The sequence below is a fragment of the Ambystoma mexicanum genome, chromosome 6q (genome assembly GCF_040938575.1).
Source record: "Ambystoma mexicanum isolate Mex_15411 chromosome 6q, UKY_AmexF1_1, whole genome shotgun sequence".
Lineage (NCBI taxonomy): Eukaryota > Metazoa > Chordata > Amphibia > Caudata > Ambystomatidae > Ambystoma > Ambystoma mexicanum.
Window position 1 is genome coordinate 631541806 of NC_090937.1, and position 27506 is coordinate 631569311.

At 44.3% G+C, this 27506-nt stretch overlaps 1 protein-coding gene across 1 annotated transcript in view; it reads right to left on the reverse strand.

Annotated features, from left to right (window-relative positions):
- The window catches only part of FAT4 (FAT atypical cadherin 4), a 438908-nt gene that overhangs the window by 128006 nt on the left and 283396 nt on the right, over positions 1–27506 (reverse strand). The window contains exon 5 of the mRNA XM_069631121.1: positions 16225–17147. Coding sequence (XP_069487222.1) covers positions 16225–17147 — 923 coding nt within the window. The remainder of the gene's footprint in view (positions 1–16224; positions 17148–27506) is intronic.

Genomic DNA, 27506 nt, shown 5'->3' on the forward strand with positions numbered 1-27506 from the left:
CGCGCTCGGCGCATTCGCAAATTTTGCCGCGATTTGCAAATTTCTTCACGTGTAAAAATCTGCTGCTGCTTGCCTTTCATTTGCCAAAAATTCGTTTAACCTGCTAGTTACACCCTAGATCCTTGCTAAAGTGAGCCTGGATTAATATTAACTTGATTTCACTCACCCTAAACCTCTAGAGGGAATTAAAAGCATTTTAGCATATTTTTCACTTTATTGCCAGCACATATAAAAGTATTTTGCCTGTGTTTTAAACTTCTGTAGTCTAAGCTTGCTGGGGTGAACTGAATTACATTTGAATTGCATTTCTGAGAATTGTGTGCCTTTCTTCCATTTCCCTGCATTGCATAAAAGGGGGGGTGAATTGTCCAAGAAAGTGATTACATTGTCTTTTGCTGAAATCCTATCAAGTTATTTTCTTTACTGCATTTCATTCCACATTGCATCCATTTGAAACTATAAAAGTATTGTTGCTATCTTATCCATTTCATGTCAACTCCTTAGTGATTATCAAGAAGTGTGCTAGTGCCAGATTCTCCGTTGTTAATCTTTATCATATCAGATTAAGTGTGATATTCAATTATTAATTTATTCTAAAGTGTGATATATATACCTATTGTTGAAACTATCAATTAAACCTTTTAACTTGCAAAACAGAACTACTTCTTGGCTCAGTGGGGTCAGGAGGATTCCAAGAGAGGGGTGTTATATAGGGGTAGTCATCCAGAACGCATGAACTGGACATAAAGATATATCAATAAGGGTTTTCATTCAGTATTCTAGACTAGGCGTTGACTTAGCTGTAGTGCTGAATTCAATCCTCTTACAGCTCTTTATTAATCACATGTCACGTCCTGTGTGCTCAGTGACGTGATGTGTACATAACATCACTCTTTTTCCATAATAAGGAAAATATATAAACACTCACAGATCTCATAATAATAATAATAAAATTATTACACCTCTGTTAAACTATAGTTCATATTAGAGCCCATAGACTCTCAGTTTACCCGGGGACCGTGGGTCCTCCCTCGGTTGTACCCACTGTACCGTTGACATGGTGGGGTATCTGCATCTTCATCATCATCCTGCTCGCCCTCTGGGCTGGGGGGCATCTCCTCTTCCTCTGCTTGGTCAATGGGCTAAGGGCACCGATCTATTTCTGCCTCACAGTGTCGCATCAGGGATGTTGGGGCATCTTCACTTTTCACTTGTGGCTGGTTCTGATCTTAGGTTCACATGTCTTCTGGAACACGCTTGAACCACAATGCATTCTTCAAGATGGTCTCCTGTCAGTGGCTGGCTGTTATCATTCTCTCTGGATCACCATCTAGGGTGTAAGGTTATAGCAGGTTGATAGCTTGGACTTTGTTGTGTTTCTCAGCACCAGTACCTGGTCCCTCACCTTGTGCCCTGATTATCTTGCACGTCACCTGGTGCTCTTGTGCTTGTTTGCTGCCACTGCTTGGAGTGAGTGCGCTCCTTGTTTAGTTTCTTCGCCTACCTGCTGGGGTGCTATAGTATTGATGTGTTGAGAATTGTTCCATACATTAGATCTGCCGGGGGTATGTATGTTGAGCTTTGCAGTGTCACCCGGTAGTGTTGCAAAAACCAGTACAGGTCCACTCTCCATGGGCTGTTCTCGGCTTTTGCTATGTGTAACACCTTGTTTATGGTCCTCATAAACCGTTCCGCATCGCCATTGGGTTGTGGCCACTTTGTGGTAATGTGATGATGGCGGATGTGCAAATCGACCAAGTACTTTGTTAGTTCCTTCCCTTGGAATGGCAGCCCATTACCCCTCTTGATGTATTTCGTCAGTCCATGTGTGGCGAACATCTTTTCCAAAGCTGGGGACACCACTTCTGCCACTGTTGACTGTATAATTTCCACTTTGGTATATTGTGAGTAATCGTCTATCGTCTATGGAGACCAAAAGATATGTTACATCCTGTACCGTACAAAAGTCGACGCTGATCGCCTCCCACCATGCTGAGCCCCTTTTTGCATATTGTATTGGCTCCGGCCTCAGGGGTGCACTGGTCACTTGGCAGGGGTGGCATGATGAGATAACACTCCGTACTTTTGTGTCTATTTGGGGAAATCACACCTTGTGTCGTATCCTGGCCTTCGTTCTCAATATCCCCTGATGTCCCTCAAGCACCAAGGTAATGATTCGGTTCTGTAGGCTGGTCGGGATAAGGATGCATGTGCATCTTAGTATCCACCCCTCGCTTGTGATGGATAGCTCATGGCAAACCGCAAATGCCTCTGTCAAGAAGTCCCTGGCAGCCTCTGTGCGATTGGGGACATTTCAGGATTACTTCCATTTGCCTGTAAGTATTGCGTTTTTTACTATGTCACAGCACGGGTCAGCGTGGGTTGCTTCAAGGATGTCAGTGATACTGAAGGCTTTTGGTTTCATTGAGCTGACAATTTGGCAAATGTGTTCTTCTGTCGCTCTCGATTCCTTGACCTCTACTCATGTTGCATCTCTTGGGTGCCTGGACAGGAAATCTGCTGGGTTGCCCTCTCCCGCTTGATACACCAGGTCAAAATCATACTTCTGGAGGTGCAGGAGCCATTTGTCAATTCTGGCGGACGGGTGAGGTGATGACCCTGTGAATATTGGCAGCAGTGGCTTGTGGTCAGTGTATGCCTTAAACTTCCACCCATAGAGGTAAAGGGGCAAATGTCTACAACCACACAGGACTGCAATGGCCTTCTTCTATATTAGCGAATATCAGTGTTCTGTAGGTGTCAGAGCACGTGATGCATAAGCAATTGGATTCACTTCTCCAGTGTGAGTGGCATCCACATTTAGTTCCTCCTGTAATGTGGAATCATAGTATGCCATAGTGGTAGGTGTTCTTATTTGCTGCTGGCATGTACACGAATGTCATCACTGATATTTAGCACCCCTGGTGTGCCCTGAATGTCCTCCTGGATTGCTTTCTGAAATACCTCCGCTGCAGAGGATATTCCGAAACTCAGCTTTTTATATCTTCTGAGGCCAGAATGTTGTTATATAGCTCGAGTCACAGTGCAATTTCAACTGGTGGTATCCAACAGTGAGAACCAGTTTGTAGAAGAACAGAAGAACCGGGAACATGTGAGGTCTGTTGCAATCTCGTCCAGAGACTCCAGTGTCAACTGTCATAATAGTTTCCTGTCCTTGAAAGTGTATGAGGCACCTGGGTCTCCTCTTTTTTTTTGGTCTTCTGTTACCTTGTTCCCGGGCCGAGATGAGGTGGCTGTTTCCCTTTATCCTACCAGTAAAGCATTGAGCACTGTGAGGTGGAATGAAAGGATGTTGCATCCCAGTACCTGAAGGGAAGCTTTGCAAGCACACACTGTAGTATGGTGTATACCTTAAAGTGTGATGCCACCGCAGGTGACATCATGATCATTAAATAAGTTCTGGTGCAGGGCTTCCTTCAGGCGGTTCATGTAGAGTCAACCATACCTAAAAAGGCAGTGCGTGCAATTATTGCTTCATGACCGCGGCATATTTAAAAGACCCTCATCCAGGGTTCTTAGTGCATGTGGATCACAACTTTGACAATAAATGAGGGATTGCCACCGTACAACCGCTCCTCATATGACTGGTGCACAATACTCCATGGATGAACTCGCTGTGCAGGAGCAAGGCATATGTAACAGGGGAGCAACGGAGCATCTGGTGCATGAACTTAAAAACAAAACTCCCATGAACTACAGGCAGGGGCATGGCTTACTGCTCCTGCTCTCTGTAAGACTTGGACAAACAGTTATTTCATTGAGGGTGGCTGCAATCAGGTAGTGGCTTTAATTAGGAGTGCTGGTGTGCCACTCGTTCCCCATCAATCAGCTCAATTACCTGCTCTCTCGTCCCACCTAAAGGGTCAAATGACACAAAAATCACATGAGCATAATTCTCCTGGACACACTCCGTGAAATGATACCCATCATTGTCCTTAAACAATCAAGAAAGCTGCACCACTTTTCGAAAGTGCACCAATGCTGGTGGGGCCCAGAGACTTGCAGCAGCCACTGTCAGGATAGTGCTGTAATCCCCTTAGCAGAGTTTGATTTCCTAGGGTCTCCATGAAGTCAGGGACCAAGATGGGCACTTTCTGAGAAAAGACTCACAATATGGTTCGACCCTAATGACCAGGACAGTGACATTAAAAAGAGATCTACAGTACTAAACTAGAACAGTGCCTCAAGACTTTCGGATAATAATATACTGAGCATCCCTAATAAGGGAGCAGCCGGGAAGGTCTTGTCTGCAGTCTTGAGAAATGTCTTTCTTGGGTTGATTAAGCTGTGTATAAAGTAGCGCTGCCCTGTAAGACACATTTTAGGCAATTTTAGGGAGCAAAAGGCTTGCTAATCTGCATGGCCACAATGCCTTGATGACTCTCAACTGGAGATGCACTTCTAGAGATGGTTACAAGAAGAAACGCGAAGGACAATTCCTTACAGCGAACCCCATTTCATTAGGAAATTACAATAGAGCCAGCCAATGTTGCCAAGAAACCCTGCAAAACTGCTAATATTTTCAAGGCCAGACTGTTGCCAAGAGACAATGCTAAACTGCTAATATTTACAAGACTGAGTGTCTTCCAATCAGGACCGTACCCATTCTGTAAAACAACTATTGTTTGAATTGGAGCACATCACATTAGACCATTAGGAATAACCCAAGACATCAGCATTGCTTTGACAAAGACCAAGTTTCAAAACACGTGTTGGCTGAAGTGTTTTTATCAAGCATAACGGATTACATTTTTCTTTGTGTTGACTAAACATATGATCAATGTATCTATAATATTTCATGGTTCGCACAAACAACTTGAACGAACCTGCCACTTTGCATCATTTACAGTGACCACAGCTTAAGCCTGTGGACAATGGCCATGGCCGAAGGACATCACTAGTGGGCCTGAAAGAAATGACAGCATAACAAAACCCTTGAAATTCAGTGAAAAAACTTTAGTTAGGAGAGACTTAACACAACAAAACCCCTGAAATTCAGCAATCACATTTCGAGCAAGTCGACCTTAACTATCCACACCCTGTTGCACAGAGTATGATGACAATTATGACAACACAGATGACATAATTGATGGCATTATTGATGACATTGCGGTGACATCACTAATTGCATCATACATGACATCATTGATGACACTGGTTTGGTTAATGACATTTTGAAATATGCAAATCTGTTTTTTAACATATATATGTACATCCTTCATATTTACACAGTGCAATGTAATCTGCCCTTGTTTCTGTAAATGTAATGGGTGGTATACAATTATGTAGTATAAGTAACTGATTTTTGTATGCATATTAACCAAACTTTGATTTCTTAGATTATGTTTTATCACAATGCACACAGACACATACTTTCTTTTGTATGTGATTATGTTTAATTAAATTGCCATTTAGAAAATAATGTGTTCATGTGATGTTATTACAGTAGGAGAATTTTAAATGTAATTGTGGACATTGACTATTTTCATAACACTTACAATTAAACATATTTCTACTTATATCTATTCTTTTTTGTTTTTACTGCTGCATACATTTACTATATCATCTTCGAAATACCTGAAATAGATTTATCAGAATCAGGAACTTTCCCTGCACTGAAGTATTGTAATTGTTTACTAATACATGAAATGCAAACCATTTGTATAACATTACAGAGTTGTATTTGAAAGTTTGTAAGTTAATAAGCACTACACATGAATGCGCCACACATGATCATATCATACCTCTGAATCAGTGTTTTGTTCAATATCATGTTGTTATTATTGTTAAGTTTAATAGTATAAATTATTTATCCAAAGAATTGAACAAAAATATTGTTACGTATGTAATCAGTAATGTCATATTTGATGTAAATATCCATCTCATCAGTGATATCATGTATGATGTAATTAGTAATGTCATCAGTGATGTCATCAATGATGTCGTCGGGGATGTCATCAGGGATGTCATCTGTGATTTTATCATTGTTGTCATACGCTCTGCAACAGAGGGTGTATAGTTAAGGTGGACTTGCTTGAAATGTGATTGCTGAATTTCCGGGGTTGTGTTGGATTAAATTAAATAGCAGCACACTTTACTAACCCCACACTTAGTGTCTGTTTAATTACTGAGTTATATTGTATGAGGTTTGTACACCCATGTTTTAGATTTGTGAATTCTGATGTGTATATATATTTTTGTATGGTATGATCAATTAATAAAATATATTTAATGAGAAAGTGTGACTCTCCTCCCAAGCAATTGGTGTGTTGAGCATGCAAATGTTTTGAATGGTGGCAGAGGAATAGATGGCTACAGCTGAGAAATAAGTGTCTCTTGTAGGTGTTGTGTTTTGCAGAGGAATTTGCCATCAAAGAAGCACCCTGATGTGACCATGTGCCAACAGCAATGCAGAAAGATTAATGGCAACATTGAACAAGGTGTTCAGAATTGCACATTGTCGGGGGCTGTGTATGGATGGACCTCTTTATTAATCACTAAGCAAGTTTGATCTATTCCTCATTCTTCCACAGGTGTGTCGCCTCTATAGAGGCAGTCATGGGAAGATGCCCATGAGGACTAATCACTACTCACTCTTATATGGGGAATCAGGTAGTGAATAACCTATCTGTCAGTGTACAGAGAGAGGCTGGCTATACTTGATAGGGTGTTTGTAGGGGACTAGATACACAAAGCATACATGTTGAAGACACTGGGCCTCATTACGACCCTGGCGGAGTGGGTTTACGCCAGCGTTATTCGCGGCGGACCCGTCCGCCCTACTACGAGTTCCCGTAGCGCCATGGAGCGTTTTCCGCCTGGTTTTTCCGGGCGGAGAAATCCATGGCGCTACGGGACCTTGTTGTTAATTACGCCACCGTATTTAACGGTGGCGTAATTAACGCCTTCCCCACTCCCATTATACCCTATGGGGCAAAAATGGGAATGGGGAAGGGTAAAATGGTGGATGGGGATTTACCGCCCCGCCAAGGTCGGAATGGGGTGGAAAATCCGCCAACCCCCATGGCGCTATCGGCAGCTTTCCGCCGTGCTCCATGGTGCATTTTGCACCGCGATTTCCGCCAGGGTCGTAATGAGGCCCACTGTTCGATTAAAAGCCTTGACATTGAGTCTCATCTAAGAACCACACCCATGGATGGCGATATAGAAGAATGAATCCATGATAGCAGTCTTAATTTGCAGGCAAGCAGTTGCTTGCAATACAAGCTTCTTCAAGACAAACACAAGATTGTCCTGACATGTCCAGTGATAACCGATCTGCGACATAGGATGTACAAGCTGTTTTAGAGGATAATTGTGCACAAGAAAACCAAGATAAAAATTGACATGAGTCAGACGAAGAAACAGAAGGATGTTGCCCGGAAGGAAACAAGGAAAATCACCCACTTACAGGGGAGTTTGACAGGGATGCGCCCTTGCTCCTTTATTATGTTGTATTTAAATGGAAGGTATTATAGCCTCACTGAGTGAGAACAGTGTGGCTTGCCCAAAGATGGGACACGACAAATATCCTGCTCTCCTCTACTCAGTTGATGCAGTCCTGCTGTCCACAACTCCACGTGGGCTAAAAAACCGTTTAGCAAGTGTAGAGGAGGAGCCAACCACCCCCCCAACAGCCTCGCCCTTATTACCTATAGAGTAGGAACCAAAGTATGTGACATATGCAGAACAGTTGAACCAGCAAAGAGAAGAGCGTGGACTCTGTGCAGTACCCATTAGAGTACCACTATCTAAGAGAATCTGGGAGGCAAGGTACCCATTGAGAAAACCATACCTGCATGCAAGACAATATGATGGTCATTTGAATGAGATTTCTGAAGAAGCAGAACAGATGAAAGGCAAGGATAAATGGTGACGTCACACCAAAAGAGATGACACACACCGAAGAAATGCAGGAACCAGAGAATGTAGATATTCTATAGAGCATCAAGAAAGTACCAAGGATAAGTTACATCTTGGGATCAAGGTGAAGAAACTTATGCCACAGACATAGATGGAGACATTGAGCTAGTTTATACTTGTACAGATGCCACAGATACGCAAGCAGCAAAGTAATCTTGAAAGTTAGCTTCAAGCTTTATAGTAAATAGATTGTGGCAAGCGCCAATATATATATATATATATATATATATATATATATATATATATATATGGGATACATTACTCACCGTAATCGTATTTCTGATGCTTGTATCTGCTTAGATTCACATGCTGTGCATAGGCCGACATCTAGTGGAAGCTGCGGAGTATTACAGTTTGTTTTTCGAAACTCGAAAATGGGCGTCGACACAGGCGTGCCAGTAATACTATCCCTAGTGTGACGTCCACTGTACCCAAGATCCCTCACGCGTCTGGGATCCTCAGATTGTATTTTTTCTGACATGAGGAAGCATGAGGAGTAGCGTGAGTACAGATAATCCAAGCAGATAGACAGAAAGGTAAGACTACAAGTAAACATGCGCCTTCTCTCGGAGGGGAGGAAGGGTGGGTCGCATGTGAATCTAAGCAGATACAAGCATCAGAAATACGATTACGGTGAGTAATGTATCCCTTCTGAGGCTTGTGGAATCTGCTTAGATCACATGCTGTGCATAGATTAGCGAGCAGTACCCGAAGAAGGAGGTGGGATGTGAGAAGGGTCATGAGCAAACAGGTGTCTTAGAACCGCTTGTCCCACTTGTGTATCTGTCTTGGAATGAGTGTCAATGCAGTAATGCTGAGTAAAAGTGTGAATAGAGCTCCAAGTAGCTGCTTTGCAAATGGTGTCGAGGGGAACATTTGCAATGAAAGCCAGAGTGGCACCAATGCCTCTAGTAGAATGGGCCCTTGGCGTAAAAGGCAGAGTTTTTCCAGAAAGAGAGTAACACAGCTGTATACAGTTGATAATCCACTTCGAGATCGCGCCTTTAGAGACGCGATCCCCCTCTCTGCCTGTAGCTACGGAGACAAACAGTTGATCTGTTTTTCTTAGCGGTCTGGTTTAATTTACATAGTAGAGGACCGCCCTACGCACATCAAGGGTGTGTAGTTTCACCTCAGCCGAGCTTTGCGGGTTCTGGAAGAAAGCCGGAAGCTCGATGGACTGGTTTACATGGAATTTAGATATAAATTTAGGTGAAAACCTAGGGTGTGTGCGTAAAACCAGTTTGTCTTTGTGGATAATAAAGAAAGGATCCTGCACTGACAGAGCCTGAATTTCACTGACCCTTCTTATGGAGGTAATGGCTACTAAGAAGGCCGTTTTATAAGTCAGGTGTTTGAGACTACTTTTATGCATGGGTTCGAAAGGGGGGCCCATGAGCTTAGCTAGCACCACATTGAGGTCCCATCCTGGCGGTGGGTTCGAAATAGGAGGGTGAAGTCTCTTTACTCCTTCCATGAAGGCTTTAACTACTGGTACTTTCCACCACGATACTTTGTTATGGGATGTGGTGTAAGCCGAGAGGGCTGCCAGGTGTACTTTCAGAGAGTTAAAAACCAAACCTGCGTCCAGCAGGTGGAGCATGTATGTTACCACGTTGGAAGGAGTGCAATCAACTGGGTTGATTTGTTTATTCTGGCACCAAATAACAAATCTCTTCCACTTGACAAAGTAACAGTGCCTTGTGTTTGGTTTCCTGGATTCTTTTAGGATGTCCATACACCTCTGTGGTAAATTGAGATGGCCAAACTCTATGACCTCAGGAGCCATGCTGCCAGGTTCATTGAGTTGGGTTCCTGGTGCACTGTTTGACCTTGTTGCTGGGACAGTAGGTTGTACCAGGCTGGGAGTTTGATGGGCTCGCACAGCGCCATCCTGCGTAGGTGTGGAAACCATGGTTGTCTCGCCCACATGGGAGCAACTAGGATGAGCGTCATCGATTCCTTGTTCATCTTGTACACCACCTTCCTGATGAGAGGAGTTGGTGGAAAAGCGTACACAAACATCCCTGACCAGTTCATCCACAGGGCGTTCCCTTGGGAGTCTGGCTGGGGGAACCTGGATGCAAATCCTGGGCATTGTCTGTTTTCGCTTGTGGCGAATAGGTCTATAGTGGGGAAACCCCACTGAGAGAAGAGATCTTCTACGATCTCTCTGTGAAGGACCCATTCGTGTTCTTCTGGGAGGGAGTCTCTGCTTAGGGCATCCGCTAGGGAATTGAGCTCCCCTGGAACATGTTGTGCTGATAGGAAGATGTTCCGTCTGAGTGCCCATATCCAGATTTCCTGGGCAAGCTTGAACAGATTTGGCGAACGAGTCCCTCCTTGTTTGTTCAGATAGAACATGGCTGTCGTGCTGTCCGTCCGGATCTGCACCGACAAGTTTAGTAGATGGGGCTCGAACGCCCGAAGCGCTCGGAATACTGCCAGAAGCTCTAGCAGGTTGATGTGGTTCTTGGCTACTGAGTGAGACCAGAGACCCTGAGCTGTGTGGTGGAGATGGTGAGCTCCCCACCCAGTCAGGCAAGCATCTGTAGTTACCACTGCTTGTACTTCGGGATCGTAAAAGGGTTTTCCCCTTGCGAGATTCTCTTTTGTCCACCAGTGTAAGCTCTGTACGAGTGTTGGCGAAACGACCACTAGATCGTCCCACTGACCACTTGCCTGAGACCACTGTTTCGCCAACCATTCCTGCATGGGACACATGCGCAGACGCGCGTGGGGGACCAGGTAAATGCATGACGCCATCATGCCCAGTAACCGCATTGCTTTGCGTACCGTTATTTGTTGACCTGACTGATAATGTGGAATTTGCAGTAGTATATTCCGAATTCTCTCTTCCGAGGGGAAGGTCAACCCTTTCTGAGTATCTAGGATTGCTCCTAGGAACTGTTTTGAGGTGCTTGGCACCAGACTTGACTTCTTCTCGTTGATAGAGAAGCCTAATTCGTGGAGGAGGTCGATAGTCCTCTGAATGTTTGACCTGCAAATTCTTGGGGTTTCCCCCGTTATGAGCCAGTCGTCCAGATAAGGGTACACTGGGATTGCCTCCCTGCGTAGGTGTGCAGCTGCCACCGCCAGTACCTTGGTGAATACCCTTGGTGCTGAAGCTATCCCGAAGGGCAGTACCTTGAATTGGTAGTGGCGACTGTCCACTTTGAAGCGCAAGTATTTTTTGTGCGCTGGGAGCATGGAAATATGAAAATAAGCATCTTTCATATCCAAGGTTGCCATGTAGTCCCCCTTTTTTAGGAGGGGGATTACCTCTTGTAGCGTGGTCATACGGAATTTTTGGGGCTTGACATACTTGTTGGCAGGCCGTAGGTCCAATACTGGGCGCATTGTCAAATCTTTCTTTGGCACAAGGAAGTAAGTTGAATAGATACCCTTGTTTACCTGGTGTCCTGGGACGAGTTCTATCGCGTCCTTTTCTAGCAGAATGGCGATCTCCTCGAGAAGGATCTTCTGATGTTCTAAGGAGTGTATTCTTTGTCGTGGAGGGTGGTTCCGGGGACGCTGCAGTAATTCTATACAATATCCTGTGGACACTGTTGACAGCACCCATCTGTCTGAGGTGATCCCTTCCCAAGCCTGGGTGAAGTTGGAAATGCGTCCCCCTACTGGGGTTGCGTGAGAAGGGACCCTGAACTGAGCGTCACTGCTTTGGCGGAGGCGTGCCACCTCCCTTGTTGGGGCTGCCTCTGCCTCTTCCACGACCTCTCTTGTTACCCTTGCTGTAACTTTGGGTAGACTGCTGGTTGTTGTTCCATTGTGTACCCTGTCCTTGGGCATAGTTGCCTCTTTGTGAATTTTGGCCGCGTGGGCGACGAAAATTACTGTTCCCCCTCTGGTTCGGGGGTTTGTTGGTAAGATGGCCAAGGGATTTGAGAGTCTCGTACTCGTCCTTGGCATTCTTAAGTGCGTCTTCGACCGCTTTCCCAAACAATAGATCTGGTTCCACCGGCTTGTCTATTAATGAAGCCTGTGTTTCTGTTTTGAACCCCGACTGCCGTAACCACGCATGTCTCTTGATAACAGTACCTTCTGCTATCAATCTTCCTGCGTTGTCTGCAGCGTCGAAAGTTGCTTTTAATATGCAACCAGACACGGCTCTCCCTTCTGCCGAGATCCGAGCCAACTGGCCCTTTAACGGTTCAGGAGCAGAGGCTATGAGCGCCGCGACCTCTTCCCATTGATGGCAGTTGTAACTTACCAACAGGGTGGTGGAGTTTGCAATCCTTGCTTGGTAGGCGGACGTTGAGTCTACCTTCCTGCCAAACCCGTACAGTCTTTTGCTCTCCTTGTCGGGAGGAGCTTCTGACGACGATAAGGGTGTCCCAGCCCTCTTCCGAGTGTTGGTAACCACTAGGGAGTCTGGTTTAAGATGACCTCTTATATAAAGAGGGTCACACTGGGCTGCCCGAAAAAGTTTTTCGACTCTGGGGTTGACGGCTCTGGTGAGGTTAGGATTTACCAGGGATGGATCTATTCTACGTTGGATGGATTTAAGGATAGGGATGGTCTGAGCGACCGGCCTCCTCTCTCCCACCAACTCTTCTGCGAAGTCCCTTTCCTCCTGTACACCGTGGGTGTCGATGTGAAAATGTTCTGCTGCGCGAGCGAGAACTTCATTAAGGAGGGGTTGGTTATCAACTGGCGAGTCGGTAACTGGGGCTTCGCTCTCTACCGGGGAATCTACTCTGTAAATTTCCTGCTCATCTTCTACCTCCTCCAGGTCCTCATCCTCCGCATAGTATTCAGACCCGGTTCGTTCCTCCATAATTGTAAACTCCTGGTCCTCTTGAGGGAAAGGTTTTCCTTGGTATCTAGGGTGTGGAGTAGAGTATGGAGTAGAGTAAGGCTGCACCTCGAAGGGGTCAGGTCTTTCGACCCGGGCCTTTTTACTTAGGGGGATAGGATCAGAGGAGCCTGAGGGTGTGGCCCCTTGAGGGTCATACGAAAGGAAATGTTCTGGGTTTTTGTCATAAAAATCAGCTAAGGAAGACATCCTTGACATGACCCTGTCTATGTCCTCACTGGACCATTCTTTGGAACAGGGTATGACTTTAGTAGGCAACTTAGAGGACTTATCAAGGGTACCCTTGCTGGATGTTGATGTCCCAGTAGATTTATGTTTATCTGTCTGCTTGGGGTGGAAGGATGGTCTTATAGGAGTGGAAGGCTGAGCTTTCCGCTGTTTCCCTCCCTCCCCGTGCGTGGAAAAAAAATTTCCCTGCCCCTTGGAGGCCCCAGAGACTTTCGACGCCTGGCGCCGAGGGTCGGGAGAGGTATCTTGCTTCGAGCGTGGGGCCTCGCTGGTGTTAACTGCGCTCTCGGTCTCTTGGAGCGCGGCCTGGGGGTGGAAGTCGTCTTCGTCTTCCGACGATCGAACTTCCGTTAATCTAGGGAGCGAGGCACTCTTGGCAAGAGTGGATGATTGCCTTGCGTCATGAGGCGATCTTGATCGAGAGCGCCCAGAGGACACCGAGTCGGACCGTTCTATCCGTGTCTCTTTCCGAGAAGTCGACGTCGTCGAGGTTCGGTTGGACTTTGTGTGCTTAGTGTGTGTAGGGTGTGTAGCGCTTGCGTCGCCGGGGGTCTTCCCCATAGCCGCCCTGCCGGACAACCTTCCGAGGTCGGGGACCTGCGCTCGGCAGTCTTTCGACGCCGTAATGCCCTCGCCGTCCGAAAGTACGGCGTCGCTGCCATCGCTGAAGGCGCCCTCCGCTGCCATGGCTGCCTGCCTGGCGTGGTGGGCCCAACGCTTTGTCGAACGGTCCTTAAGTGTTTTAGGTTTAAACCTACTACACGCTCTGCAGTTCGTTTCGGGGTGGTCCCTCGGCAAGCAGAGATTGCACGTGGCGTGCCTGTCGACCCAAGGGTATTTGCGGTTGCACTTGGGGCAGAATTGGAAAGGGGTACCCTCCATACGCACCTTGAGGCAGCGGGCTGGTAAGTGTTGGAAATATATAAGGTGTACCTATATACCAAGAGTGAAGAGTATGTACCACCCCCCACTCTCCCTACTTGCAGGGCCGAGGCCAGCGGCCTACTAGGCCCGGGCCGAGGCCAGCGGCCTTCCGAGGCCCAGATCCGTCGTGCAGCAGCCGACGGTCGATGTCTTCTCCAGCCGTCGTCGAGTGTCGATGGTCGACGTTGGGGTGGGGAAGGATGTAAATAAATAATTTTAAATTGCAATAATTAGCAAAAGTATGGCTAAGGCCAGGGGACTCCGCAAGATGCTTCCGACCAGTATGGCGGAAAAAAACAATCTGAGGATCCCAGACGCGTGAGGGATCTTGGGTACAGTGGACGTCACACTAGGGATAGTATTACTGGCACGCCTGTGTCGACGCCCATTTTCGAGTTTCGAAAAACAAACTGTAATACTCCGCAGCTTCCACTAGATGTCGGCTTATGCACAGCATGTGATCTAAGCAGATTCCACAAGCCTCAGAAATATATATATAGATGCATATGGACAAATACAAGATGGATGTTTCCACTACGCATTATAAAGCAGTGCTGAACATGAACAAGAAGGCCTCACTTCAGTGTGTCACTGTTAAAAGCATTTTTTAATTACAAATGAATCTCAATAGAAGGAGTTGGATGAGCCAAGAAGCCAAAGTCTTATGAAACAGGAATTGGCTGACATTGGATACAAATGGTATGAAGGAACAATAGGCTCCTGTTCAGAAGGCTTGAGCAAAACTAAAGACGTCAGAGGACTGTTAAAAAAATATTAAATACATAAAAAGGTTCAATTTCATGGTGTTCAGTCACGTGGAAGGAAGAAATTGGAAGATTGAGGTGGTCACACCTACGCACAAGGACAGTGTGTGCCTTCACTCTTCTCATAGCACAGTACAAACTCAAGGCCAAACTTCAAAGCACTAATTGACACTGGACCATTGAGCTGATGATGGATTGATATATTAATTGGTGGGAAGCTAGTGTTATAACGAGCCCACCAGCACCTGGACATTCAGTCTGCATGCTGCTAGACGTAGGTGGAAAAGTACTGACGGGGGCTAGAAGCAACCAATTGTAGAGGACCGTGTAATCTAGGGTCCTATAGTTTGTGTAGCCAATGGAACGTCGTGCATTTAGTGACATTCATAGTGGCCATTTTGAGGGGAGAGCTTAGTTGCCCCACCTGATGTTAAGTGCCCTATGACTCTCCTTCACGGTTCTATACAGATATGGAACTTATACTAGATATTCACTTAGAGCCAGTCACTCCCTCCAATAGTTGTTTGTGGTTTGCCATGTAGGTAGTGACACAGGTCAATACGTCACTGTTGACGACTTTATGCAATATAACCTCAGTTTCTACTAAAATGAGTCCAGTAAGAGGACCGAACGAATGCTGATGTTCGTTGTACTGCATGTTTTATATACTTGTTAATAAAGCAGACTCCCCTTTTGCCAAACTACCTGAGTCGTTTTGAATATTGATGTATGAATAAAATCGGCATCCCCCTCCATCTCCAGGGTATTGCTACTCATCTTAAAGGGATGGGAAACCCAGTTCACAATCTTTGTTAACATTTTGCTGATCTTGATTTGACCATTAATGTTGGTAATATTGGTAAAACAAGTGTCTGTTCTTTAAGCTCAAGTACTCTAAGCAGTGTAGCTTAAATATCACAGTGGAGGGCCACCCTTTGCAACGGTTTACATATCAGGATTATCTTGGAAATTGTTTTAATGAAAACAGGCAATAGTCCACCCAGCTGGAGAAGTCCTGCTCCACGCTGGGGACATTTGCTGGAGCTAGGTGTGCCTTTTTTAATAGACATGGGAGACACATGAGAGTTATTAATAGTAATTAGTAGAATGATGCAATATGAAAAGGATATAACCACTAAAACAGGTTGCCTAATTAACAATCTAAATTTCGATTCAGGATTAACAGTTGCAAATCTACTTAAACCTTCTGCTTCATTAAACATTCTAAGCTCCAATGGCATATGGCACCTTCCTAGAGCCTTCCTTGTCTAATCAGTATCTGTTTGTCCAGTTATACTGAAGATTTATTGGATGGCAGGCATGGTTTGGGGAATTCACATTTAAAATACAAAAGAACTGCATTGAAAAGGACCACAATAAATTCAATATGTGCTGCTTTCTTAGGACCTTAAAGGAAAACAAGCATGTTCTTTAACGTACATTGGTGACTTGTGCCATAATAATGTAACTATGAACATAATTAGTTAATGAAGGATCCCACATGTGTATAATTCTGTGTGTGCTTACCTGAAGAATGACTTTTGGCAGTATTTGTATATTTTCCGGGACATTCACTGAGTAAGGCGACAGCTCAAAAGTAGGAATGACATCATTGATATCTGTTAGGGCAATGCTAACTGTGGCCGTATCAGTCCGAGGGCTGCTCCCACGATCAGTTGATTGGAGCGTCAGCAAGTACAATGGTGTCATCTCTCGATCCAGAGGCTTGGCTATCGATATGACCCCCGTTACTGAATCAATACGGAACTCATTGTTGCCATTACCCTTGACGATTCCATACCGGACTTGGCCATTGGTGCCTTCGTCTGCATCCCAGGCAACAACTTCAATGAGATCAGTTCCAGTTAATGTGTTCTCACTTACTTCCACATTATATTGGCTTTGTGCAAACAATGGACTGTTATCATTGATGTCAAGGACTAGGATCATCACATCTGTAGAAGAGGACAGAGATGGTTCCCCTTTGTCTTTAGCTATCATCGTCAATGTGTAGTTGGAAACTTTCTCTCTGTCAAGTTCGCCAGTGAGTCTGACTTCTCCGTCAATGGTTCCAATGCTGAACTTGTCTTCCAGTGGGCTCAGAAGTGTATATTCAACATAACTGTTTGGGCCACTGTCGGCATCAGTCGCTTGTGCTTTAAATACAATGGTATCAATTGGTGTATTTTCCTGGATATAGGTCACCTTTGGAGAGATGAAGCTTGGCGGGTTGTCATTTACATCGAGGAGAATGATGGATACCTGAGCTGTGCTTGTATATCTGAAAGCTGGAGGGGGTGCCATGTCCTGCACCTGAACAACTAGACTGTAAAAAGACTGGCTCTCCCGGTCCAAGGGCTGCTTGATGCTTAGAATTCCATTTTTATTGATGGCAAAATGGCCAAGGCTATCCCCAGATGAAATACTGTACGTCAGTTCAGAATTTAATCCTGAAAAACATTTTAAAAAAATACCATGAGTGAACATTTGTAAAGTAGCAATATGGTGCACATTTTTTTCAAATTCTTGTAACAAATAAAAAACATATGCATGAGCAATAGCAACTTTAATGATTATACTGGTATGGACAAACTTACAAGACTGTCTATTATGTAATTAAGAGGTGTAATTGATGCTAACGAAGTAGATGGACTGAACCTGTCCAGATAGACCCTTGACCTGCCTCAAGAGAAATCAAATTCTAACTAATGCCTGTAATGCTTTTGTTCAAAGCAGGTACTAACATGGTTACATGTGGACTGGATACCTTGAGTCGAAACATTAAACGTGTTTCTCGACAGTGATTAAGCTTCATTAACGCAACACCAATTTGATTTGCACATTGGTGGTTTCAAAAGAAGTTTGCTAGAACTCTGCAGATGTTAAAATACAAATACTCTTTCAAGATACCTCAATGAATTCAGCTCTCATCCTACACATCTGTATTTAACGTGCAGGGCACAGATTTGTATGGCGTCAGTGTGCACTTATCCCTTCATCCTTCCAAGGTCAATCATTGAATACCATTTAATTGGGAGGGAAGAACCCCTATTTTACAGTGTTTAGAAACAGAAGGAATCCAGAATAAAGCACTTTAAATACAGTGATGACATTTTCTGTAGCTTACGTACATTTCGAGAGAGGAAAAGTTGGCCCAAAATGTGAGACCTTTTTTGTAATATAAGTAGCAACACCATCACCCTTTTGCCTCACAGGACTGCATCAGTGGCACATGGCAGCTCATGCCAGACTTGGCGGTCTTAGACAGGCTTTCATATGATTGGTCCCTGCCTGACAAATGATGGAATCTCATTGCCAGGGGTTACCTATACAATCACGGGAAGCCAAGTTATGGTGAGAAGCATTTCCTTTGCATCCTTCTCTCTCGCTGTACAGATTGGCTGACTAGAATAGACTAGATTGGCCAATCGGCTCTCATGACACCCAGCTGATGAAGCCCACTGAGGCAGACATGCCTCTGCCACTTCTTGCCATCTCTTTCATAGCATATTTTCAGCCCACAGGGGTCTATTTAGGGCAGAGGAACACCAATGACGTCCACTACAAATCGCTTCGTGTATGGTACATTAACAAAGACACAGTTACGTCATCAGCATGCACATTCAAAACGGAATCCACAAAAGAAGACCTATTTAAAGGCCAGGCTTTTAAGTGTAACAACATATCCACATTATCAAACAAGATGCATATCACCCTCGAAGGAAACTTTGGCACCTCACAGTCAGATGCACCCACATCTTCTAATGATTGCAATTGTGTTTAATTGATATAGCATTTCTGGCTGCAATACCACAATAATTGTGTGTATAATGATACTAATAATAATAATAATTCTAATAATAATAATAATAATAACAATAATAATAATAATAATATCACGTTTTTACACATCATGTCATTCCAGATTCTCCCTGCTTTTTGCTTGTCACCCATTGAATAAGGTTATTAATGTATCAGTGCTCAGTTTGGCACCTCAGGAAGAAGCCCTCACTGTGGAAGCACCTCAGACCCCAGCCTTGTGACCCTAAGCATACTAGCGGAATTGCTCCAGCCACTTGGAATGGCAGAGCCCCCGGCGCTGGGACTAGGGGCCTTAAGTGGTCCCCATGGTCATCCTTCGGTGCTCCTAGTTTCTGCCACTATTCTCATCCTCCCTCCATCTGAAACCTAGTGGTTATCACGCTCATACGACTGGCTCAAATGCAACATGCTTGCACGAGGAATGGGACGATGTTGTGACACCTGGATTGAATACGTTGGTCACTTCAAGGCAGCCCTTCGTGTCCCTGAGGTTGATCCATCGAGTACCAGGAGTGGTTAATAATAGCACTGATTATATACAGTGCTTAGAAATTATCCATCTGCATTAAGCACTATGTAATGCAACACATCATTGTTAAAACCACCAGTCTGTTTTTAATGTAGTATTTACTTCATCCAAATCTTTTTTTTTCTTGTAGCAGTTACGTTATTGATCTTCAAGTCTTTATTTTATGTGCAATTTTCATTTGTTTTGCATTTGATTTTCCCTTTAGAAAACTACCCTAGGGTGTACCTTTCCAAAGGAGCCTCGTGTTTGTGCAATCTCTTTCCCCTGCTCACTGAATTCTCCCACAGTTCAGTTGTGCCCTTTACTATGTCCCCTCTTCACCATGAAGGCACCAGCTGTCTGTGGACTTTGCATGCAGATTAGAGCCCCTTGATGTGTTCTCAACAGCCAATGCACGTGCTCTCACGTTTGTCCAGTAGACTTTCTCTTCGTCTATATCCTATCAGTTTGTGATCCCAATGCACTGTGGCCCAGGAGCGCGTCCCTGCTGCATCCTATTTCTCTTCTATCTGTCTCGTTTTCCTACGGTTCATCTCTTCTGCATTGGCCACTGATTCTCTCTGGCAGCCGTCCTCTCTTCTTCAGTCTTGCGCATTGGACAGATTTTGCCCTGCAATCCCTCATTCACCAACAGGGCAAATACCCCATGCTACCGGCATCTGAGCTGTTAGTACCTGACATTAAGGGCCTGATTCATGGACTTTTGTTATCAGGTTGCCAGACATTTGGTCGAACAAATTTGGTCGACTGGACAAATGGTCGAACCAATTTGGTCGAAAGCCAAATGGTCGAATTTTTTTTATTATTTTCACCCCTTTTTTGGGGGGGAGGGGGGTCCCCCATTATTTTCACCCCTTTTTTTTGGGGGGGGGGGTCCCCCAAGCCCCCTTTTTTTCTAAAAAAAACCCTTTTTTTTCCCTAAACGAAAACCAAAAAAATATATAAAATAAAATATAAATAAAATAAAAATTCGACCATTTGGTTTTTGACCAAATTACGTCGACCATTTATCTTTCGCCCAATTTACAGTCGACCACTTGTCTGGACAGCTTATTATCAGGGGCAAAGTGACTTTGCACTGACAGCAAACACTCTGATTCACAGAGTGGTGCAAAGTGTATTTTTGCATCTCGCTAAATGGCCCTAAATCACGGTGCAAAGTGACAAATGGTGTGCAAATGTAATTGATAGACCACGGTAAGACATACCAAAGAAGGGGATGTTTCGCTGCTAATACCCAATACATGGCACACATTTTGTTCTTAGCTGTGAATGCTGCTCAACATTACTTAGGATGTACAAGGAGACGCCAGTACTCCTGAAAATTGGCACTGTTCAAAGGAAATAACTGTCCAAAGATAACTGCTTTCACCTAAGTGGTAAGAGTGCACTAATATGAACATAACCAATTTAACATGCAATTCACTTTTGGACAAAATATAATGTAGTCGGATGAAAACATTTGTATTAATGCATGCATGTCTGATTGCAATTCTTGCAACAGCAACACGTGTTTTGCGAGCCTTCCAGAGGTATTTGTCAAGACTGAAACAAATCAACAATAACCAAACTATTAAAACAAACTAAGAACGTTATACGTGTACTGACACATCTCACTTAAAAGCATAATTTCAAGCAGAGGCTCATCCTTTCAGAATGAACATCCTGAAGGAATCGATCCCACTGGGATGGCATTGACAGTATGTTGTATATTTTCACATCAGTACATATGAAGGATTATATGTGATAGCGCTGTAATTTCTCATATGCAGTGATTCAGTGTTTGAACATCTCAAAACATTATTTGCTCTGAGGTTGATTTGCTATGTCTCGTTCACCACAAAACTAGTGAAACACTCTATGTAGTTCAGTTACACAGTTCCAAGCTGCACTGGTCCAATTTGAGTTTGGCGGCATCAGGGCACACCTGGAAAGCCAAAGGCATGATTCTATTGGTAGCTTCTGCTGAGAATCTGAACTTAGCAAATAGTGCAAAACCCCTTCCATTGTCTTTGTTAAACTGTATTCCTCTAGCTGAGTATCAACGTTGCCCACTCTAGATGCAAAAGGAGATCAAATTAAGAAGATCGTGGCATGTGAATGCAATACACATTCAAGCCCGGGGAATGCACTGTAGAAGAAGCAGCTCCATCCTACCAGACCAGTTCCCTCCACTGGTTCCAAACTGTTGTGTTTCACTAATTGGCGGCCTGGCCCACACCCCACGTGGCTGAGCGTTCAAAAGACATGGAATACCTCTGCTTTCCTCGGTGGGAGCCGAAAAGCGTAGATTCTGACACCTCCATGTGACAGTGCATTCATGATTAACAGAAAGAGGTGGCCATCCTTGTCACCCCCTCTGCAGGGTTTCCCTGTCCTGCAAAGCAAGCTAGGAGGAATGGTCACTTCTGCCAGGAACATTCTCCATCCCTTGGCAGCCTTTCCATACCTTAAGCAGATGATTGTGCAAGGTAGGGTCGTAACACACAACTTTTGACATGTCATGGTCTCAAATGTAGGTGAAAACATTAAAGTATAATTTGCAGAGCTGGATCCATTGTGGGATACATTAGCCAATGCTAGGGTGAACAGATTAAAAAAAACGAAAAAAAAAAACGGGACAGGCCATAGACATAGAAGTAGGTCTAAAGTAAATCCAAATAAAATTGTAGTCCTACTTCTATGTCGCTGGCCTGTTGCAGAGGGTGGGGGATGGGCGGGGGGTGCTCACAGGCACACTCATCTCATTGGAGGAGAGCAGCCAAGGAAGAGAAGGGGAGGATATGGGGGCATGAAAAAAATTCACGCCCCCTTTCACACGCAGGAAGAGTTGCGCCGGGCCCGATTTCAGGATTTCGAAAAGCCACACACCCTTCTAATGGCGTGACGTGGCTTATAAAATTAAAACATTCCCGGTAGTTCTGGAAGGAGGGTGATTTTCGGGGACTGTCCCGGGAAAATCGCGCAATCTGGTTACCCTAGCCACTGCACACCTATGTGTTTGCAATCCACCCACACCTGAAATACTTGTGAATCAGCCCTATTGTGCCAACACGTGAAAGGAGAGCTCCCTTTCTGCAGAGTTTGAAGACTTTCTGAAGAGCCTTGAAGTTTACAGCTCTAAGAGCTTAGCCAGTGTGCAAGGGCATCATTTACAAAGCGTTTTCCCATTAAAACATGCTTTGGTAAATCAGGACACAAGTGCATTGACATAGCAGGGAACAATAATTTTTTTTTTCCTTTATGTTGTTTTAAGTGTAGATGGCTTCACATGCCAAGCTAACACAGAGGAACTCTTGCTATCCTGGAATCTCAGAAAGAAATCATCCAATGAAAGAGACTCATTTGATGAAAATACAAACTCACTACACGGCGAGATTTCAAATTCAACCCGCCTCTTGTTTTATTCAGAGGAGCGCACATGCTGATGTCGGTAATGATTACCGACTATTCTCACACGGGCTCTGCCACCCAGGGCGATATCTGATGATATGAAGCCCTCCATTGTACTCAGCACACGGGGGTCAATCGGTATCAAAACACCCCAACCTCGCCCCTAGGGTGAAGGCCATCTATTCACCAGCGTCTGCACCCACTCCATAAATCTGATTTGGAAACAAAATGTTTTTTTTTTTAAACTTCAGTTCCCGGAAAACATACAAGGCTTATCCTTAACCTTAATAGAGAATAAACAATAGAAAGCCGGGCTACGGGAAACTGCCAAGATAAAAGCTTTCCACGCTGAAATAATAACTCACAGGTGGAGCTTCCTAAAGTGGGGACACATGGTCACAACACTTTCATTGAAATCCATGCATTTCAGTGCAGCTCAGAACACATATTAACTCACAGGTAGAGCTGATTAAAGTGGGGGTGCATGGTCACAACACTTTCATTGAAATCCATGCATTTCAGTACAGCTCAGAGCTCATATTAACTCACAGGTAGAGCTGATTAAAGTGGGGGCGCATGGTCAAAACACTGTCATTGAAATCCATGCATTTCAGTACAGCTCAGAACTCATATTAACTCACAGGTAGAGCTGCCTAAAGTGGGGACACATGGTTACTGGACTGTCATTGAAACCCACTCATTTCAGTACCACCCAGAGCTCGGAATAACTCCCAGGTCGAGCTCCGTAAAGTGGGGACACATGTTTACAGCTGTAACAGTTTATTGAGAGGCCACCCTGAACACAGGGCGTTCCTTCCCTCCCCACACAAGGTGTCACACAACAAATGGTTTAATGGATTTTTTTATTCAGACATATCTCCAATTCATGTAATACCCTTTGGATCCCTCCCCTTAGCTTCCAATGAACCAATAGTTTTGCCAGTGTACAGGAAATATATTTATGTTTATATGAATTAGATGTTAATATAAATTGCACAAACTACACTGGCCATCTTCTTTGCGGCTCAGAATCAGCTTCATGTTACACAAATAAATCACACAAATCGGGGAGACACACAAATCACTGTACGTTATATCATTTTCAATTCAAGGAATAATTGGAGCTGGTCAGTAAACAGAAACAATTACAAATGTAGTGCTAAGCAATTTTGATGTTCCTACGTGCTTATAAGGACAACAGTTTAGTTTTACAAATCTGGACAAATGCACATGGAAATTATAATTTCACTCATACTTTCACTTTAAAATAAACACAGGTTGATGTAGCAGTTTGTTTTTGAGATCCCTCCTGCTTTGGTCTGGGTTGGGGAAGTCTGACAGAAAAATTAGGACGACGGAAGAATTTTGGATTTCAGACCCCCCCCTCCACTGAAAGGCCCATGTTGGGGAAGGTTGGACAAAAATATCGGACTGATTTAAGAACAAAGACAGCCCTCTATCTTAAAGAAGTCTTGGCCAACAGGACAAAAAGAATTACCCATTTAAATTATAGGCTGTAGTTTTTCAGCACACACTTGGGCATGAGTTTGTTAATTTCAAATTTTAACAAACATCACCCCGTAGTTAATTACATTCATATTTTTATTTAATTAGGCTAAGGGACTACAGTTTGCCCACCTGCCACCCAAAATAAAGGGAAAGGATTAAAGGCCAGCAGATCCCCCCCCAACTTTTGGTTGCAAAGGGTTCACTTCTACTTACATAGAAAACCTATGTTTAAAATTTAGGAAATCCAGCTGCATTTCAGGACCCTATGGAAAGATAGGGCAGAGGTCTGGTCACTCCACTTTCAAGGGTGGCCCCCAGCACTCCACGATAGGACCCGGTCAGCTTTTATTCCTCTCCAGAAATAGACAGCTCCACCCAGATGCACTCTCAGCAATCTCCTCTGGTGTTTCCTTGCAGCTGTCAGATGGTAAATTTCAGCAGCTCTCCCAGATGGTATATTTCAGCAGCTATGTCCCTTCCTCATAGTGCATCCCCTTAATATAGCAGTGATGACACCACCAGGTTTATAATCCTAGGGAGTGCCCTGGAAGAGTTCTTGCTAATGGGATTCCACAGTCACCCTTCTCCTCCAAACTACCACCTCTCTCTAAGGATTGGTTTAAGAGTCTGGAACAGACATATGGCAACTTCCAATTGCAATCCCATTTGTTTTCATGTCAAATGCTGGCAAAAATCTAGTTATGTGTCTAAACTTTGTGATTTACTACTAACTGCCATAATATATACATTTTTTGATTCAGATAATCATGGGGAATTAAATAAAATGACAGCCGGCTCTGCACCATTTTGTGTTACTGTTTGGACATTTTCTGCCGTATTCACAGAAAGCATAGTAGTTATGAACATGCAATTTATTATCCATAGTCCTAATTTCACTCTCAATCAGTTTGACAACTTTTAAATTCATTACATGTTCAGATCAGTCAGGAACATAGTTTAACTGACCATTACAGTTCCCTAAGTTGTAAGTGGATGAATTTTATATCACCAAATTCACCTGGATATCACCACAGGTGGAGCTGCCTAAAGTGTGGACACTTGGTCTCAACACTGTCATTGAAAACCATGCACTTCAGTACTGCCCAGAGCTCATTATAACTTAGAGGTAGAGCTGTCTAAAACGGGGACATATGGTCACAATGCTGTCATTGAAAATCCGGTATTTCAGTACTGCCCAGAGCTCATAATAACCCACAAGAGAGCTGCCTAAAGTGGGCACACATGGTTATGGCCCATTCTATGCTCGCTGATGCATGAATTGCATGAAAAGATCCACAAGCCAGCCAGCATATCACTACAATAATTTATTTTTGAACAAGGCACAATGCACTGTGCAGGAGGCTGCAATTTTGTATGACCCCTTCCTGGAAACCTCTTCAACTTGCAGCCTATAAAAGGTGGAGCAGAAGTTGGAGCCAATCTGTGGCAGAATGACATCTGCCAGGGTGTGAGAGCCTTAGATTTTTTGATGTTTAAAGCTAAAATTATGCAGGTAATTCTGTCACGGAATTTAGACCCCCCTTTCAGAATGGTCCAATGCTGAAATGATAGTCCACACATGTGCATTGCGGTAAGTAGTCCCCGGACATCTACAGTGTCAGCACTGCAGAGGCAGGCAAAGCAGGTTCAAAGGTCACCTGCATACCTGACAGCTGAAGGGACATCAAGTCCCTGCAGCAGAGGTAGCAGCAGAGGTAGCATTATAACTTTCTGCAAATCTTATGTAAATTCAAAGGATTGGATTATCTAGACAGTCTGGGGGTTCGGGGGGTGTAAATCTGTAAATATCTGTTTTGCCAGGAATCACACAATAATATGTCAACAGTAATTTGATATCACCCCAGTGTAAGCTCTGTAAGTAGGGATTCACTATGACAGAATTGATTTATATTGGTGTCTAGGCTGTCAGTCTCCATTGCTGCCATGTGGATCAATAGCCAGGATGCTGATCCTTTGTTCTCTAACAGGAAGGGAAACACCCTCCTTTCAGGGCACAGGCCTTCCATCAGAAGGTCTCCTTGGAACCATGCTTCAAAGGCATCACTAACATAATACAACTAGACTCACGCCAGGGGTCTGATCACTGGAGTCCCTTTGAAGCTAGCGAGCATTGGAAGGGGGCATGTTTAGAGTAACCAGAGAAGGAAGGTAGGCCTAGAGAAGGGTCCCACCTTTTTATTTTCTGTTAGGGTTATCCTACTTTTGCTGTCTCTTCAAATTTGTAAAAGCAAGACTCCCTTGGAGTGATGTCATAAGCAAGGGGCACTTGATACAACAACATAACTCCTTATAGCAGGCTTGACATGGAAAGGTCCCTTGTGGCATTTCACCTTTAATAGGAGAGGAGCACCCCCTTGCATTTAACTCAATTCTGGACCCTAAGATGAACAATACAAATTCACAGGGTGTATTTTGGGGAGAGTCTGTCCTCTGCCAGAGAGGTGAACATAGAAGGCAAGGCATCCAAGGATGGGCATTGTTCTATTCATAACCTTCCCCAGGGAACATTGCGGATGACCACTAGTGGACAAAGACCTCACTGTGGTTGCACTGCAACCAGGATCGTGTCACTGGAGGTGAAGTACACCCTGCAGGATCCAGCCCTGATCTTTATTATGTAAGTGTAGCAGAAGGACTCTCAGCAACTCAGCAAAAACAGCTAGAAACAGGCGTCACAACCCCAGGCATTCTTTATGCTGCTCCGTCCATGCTCAATGCCCTTTGAGCCAACATAGGACCTGCAGTGCTGTTTCGGCACTCCCCAAATTATGAGCTGCTTGCCTGCTTCTTCGAACAGCCTGAACAGCATCTCACACCAGTCAAGAACAATGCCATCATGGCTTGAGTGCCAGGATGCTGCTGTGGAAGCATCTAACTTGCTGCATCCCGAGTATTACATCGATCAAACAGAGCACTTTGTCTCGACCACAAACCCTCTGGAAGCCATTGTTTTGCATGCTGACTCAAAATATTGGAAACATTGTTTCAACCCGACTCAGACCTGTTGGGAACCATTGACTGTCATTGTCTTAAATGCTGACTCGATCCACATAGAGTTCTCTTTCAAAGCAGACTTGACACTAACTCGCTGCTGGATCATCGCAACTCGACCCATTTTGATGCCAGCTTCACTATAGTAAAGCGCATAGCATTCCATCTCAATGCTGTTGAGAACCCAAGACAAAGAGATAAGTTAATGTGAAAAGGTCTTATGGCGTTGGTCCACTTTTGGAACCATAGTGACCTTAAGTCCCCCGTGGCTGCATTTTTCTTAAAAGATACATGTGTGAACATTGATATTGTGTCAATTTAGTGTCTGAACACCCTATTTTATAGAAACTTGACTGGACTTCATTTTCATTTGGAACCATTGTACTTGGGTTGTTTGGATTTACGGTGGTATTTGCTCACACTGCTCCTAAGGATATGGCCTGCTCGCACCCTGCTTTATCCCACAAGGCAAAGGAGGTATACCATATGGGTCGTAGCTTTTTCACCTTTATCATTAGGATACCTGCTGGTTTAGCAGTAGTGT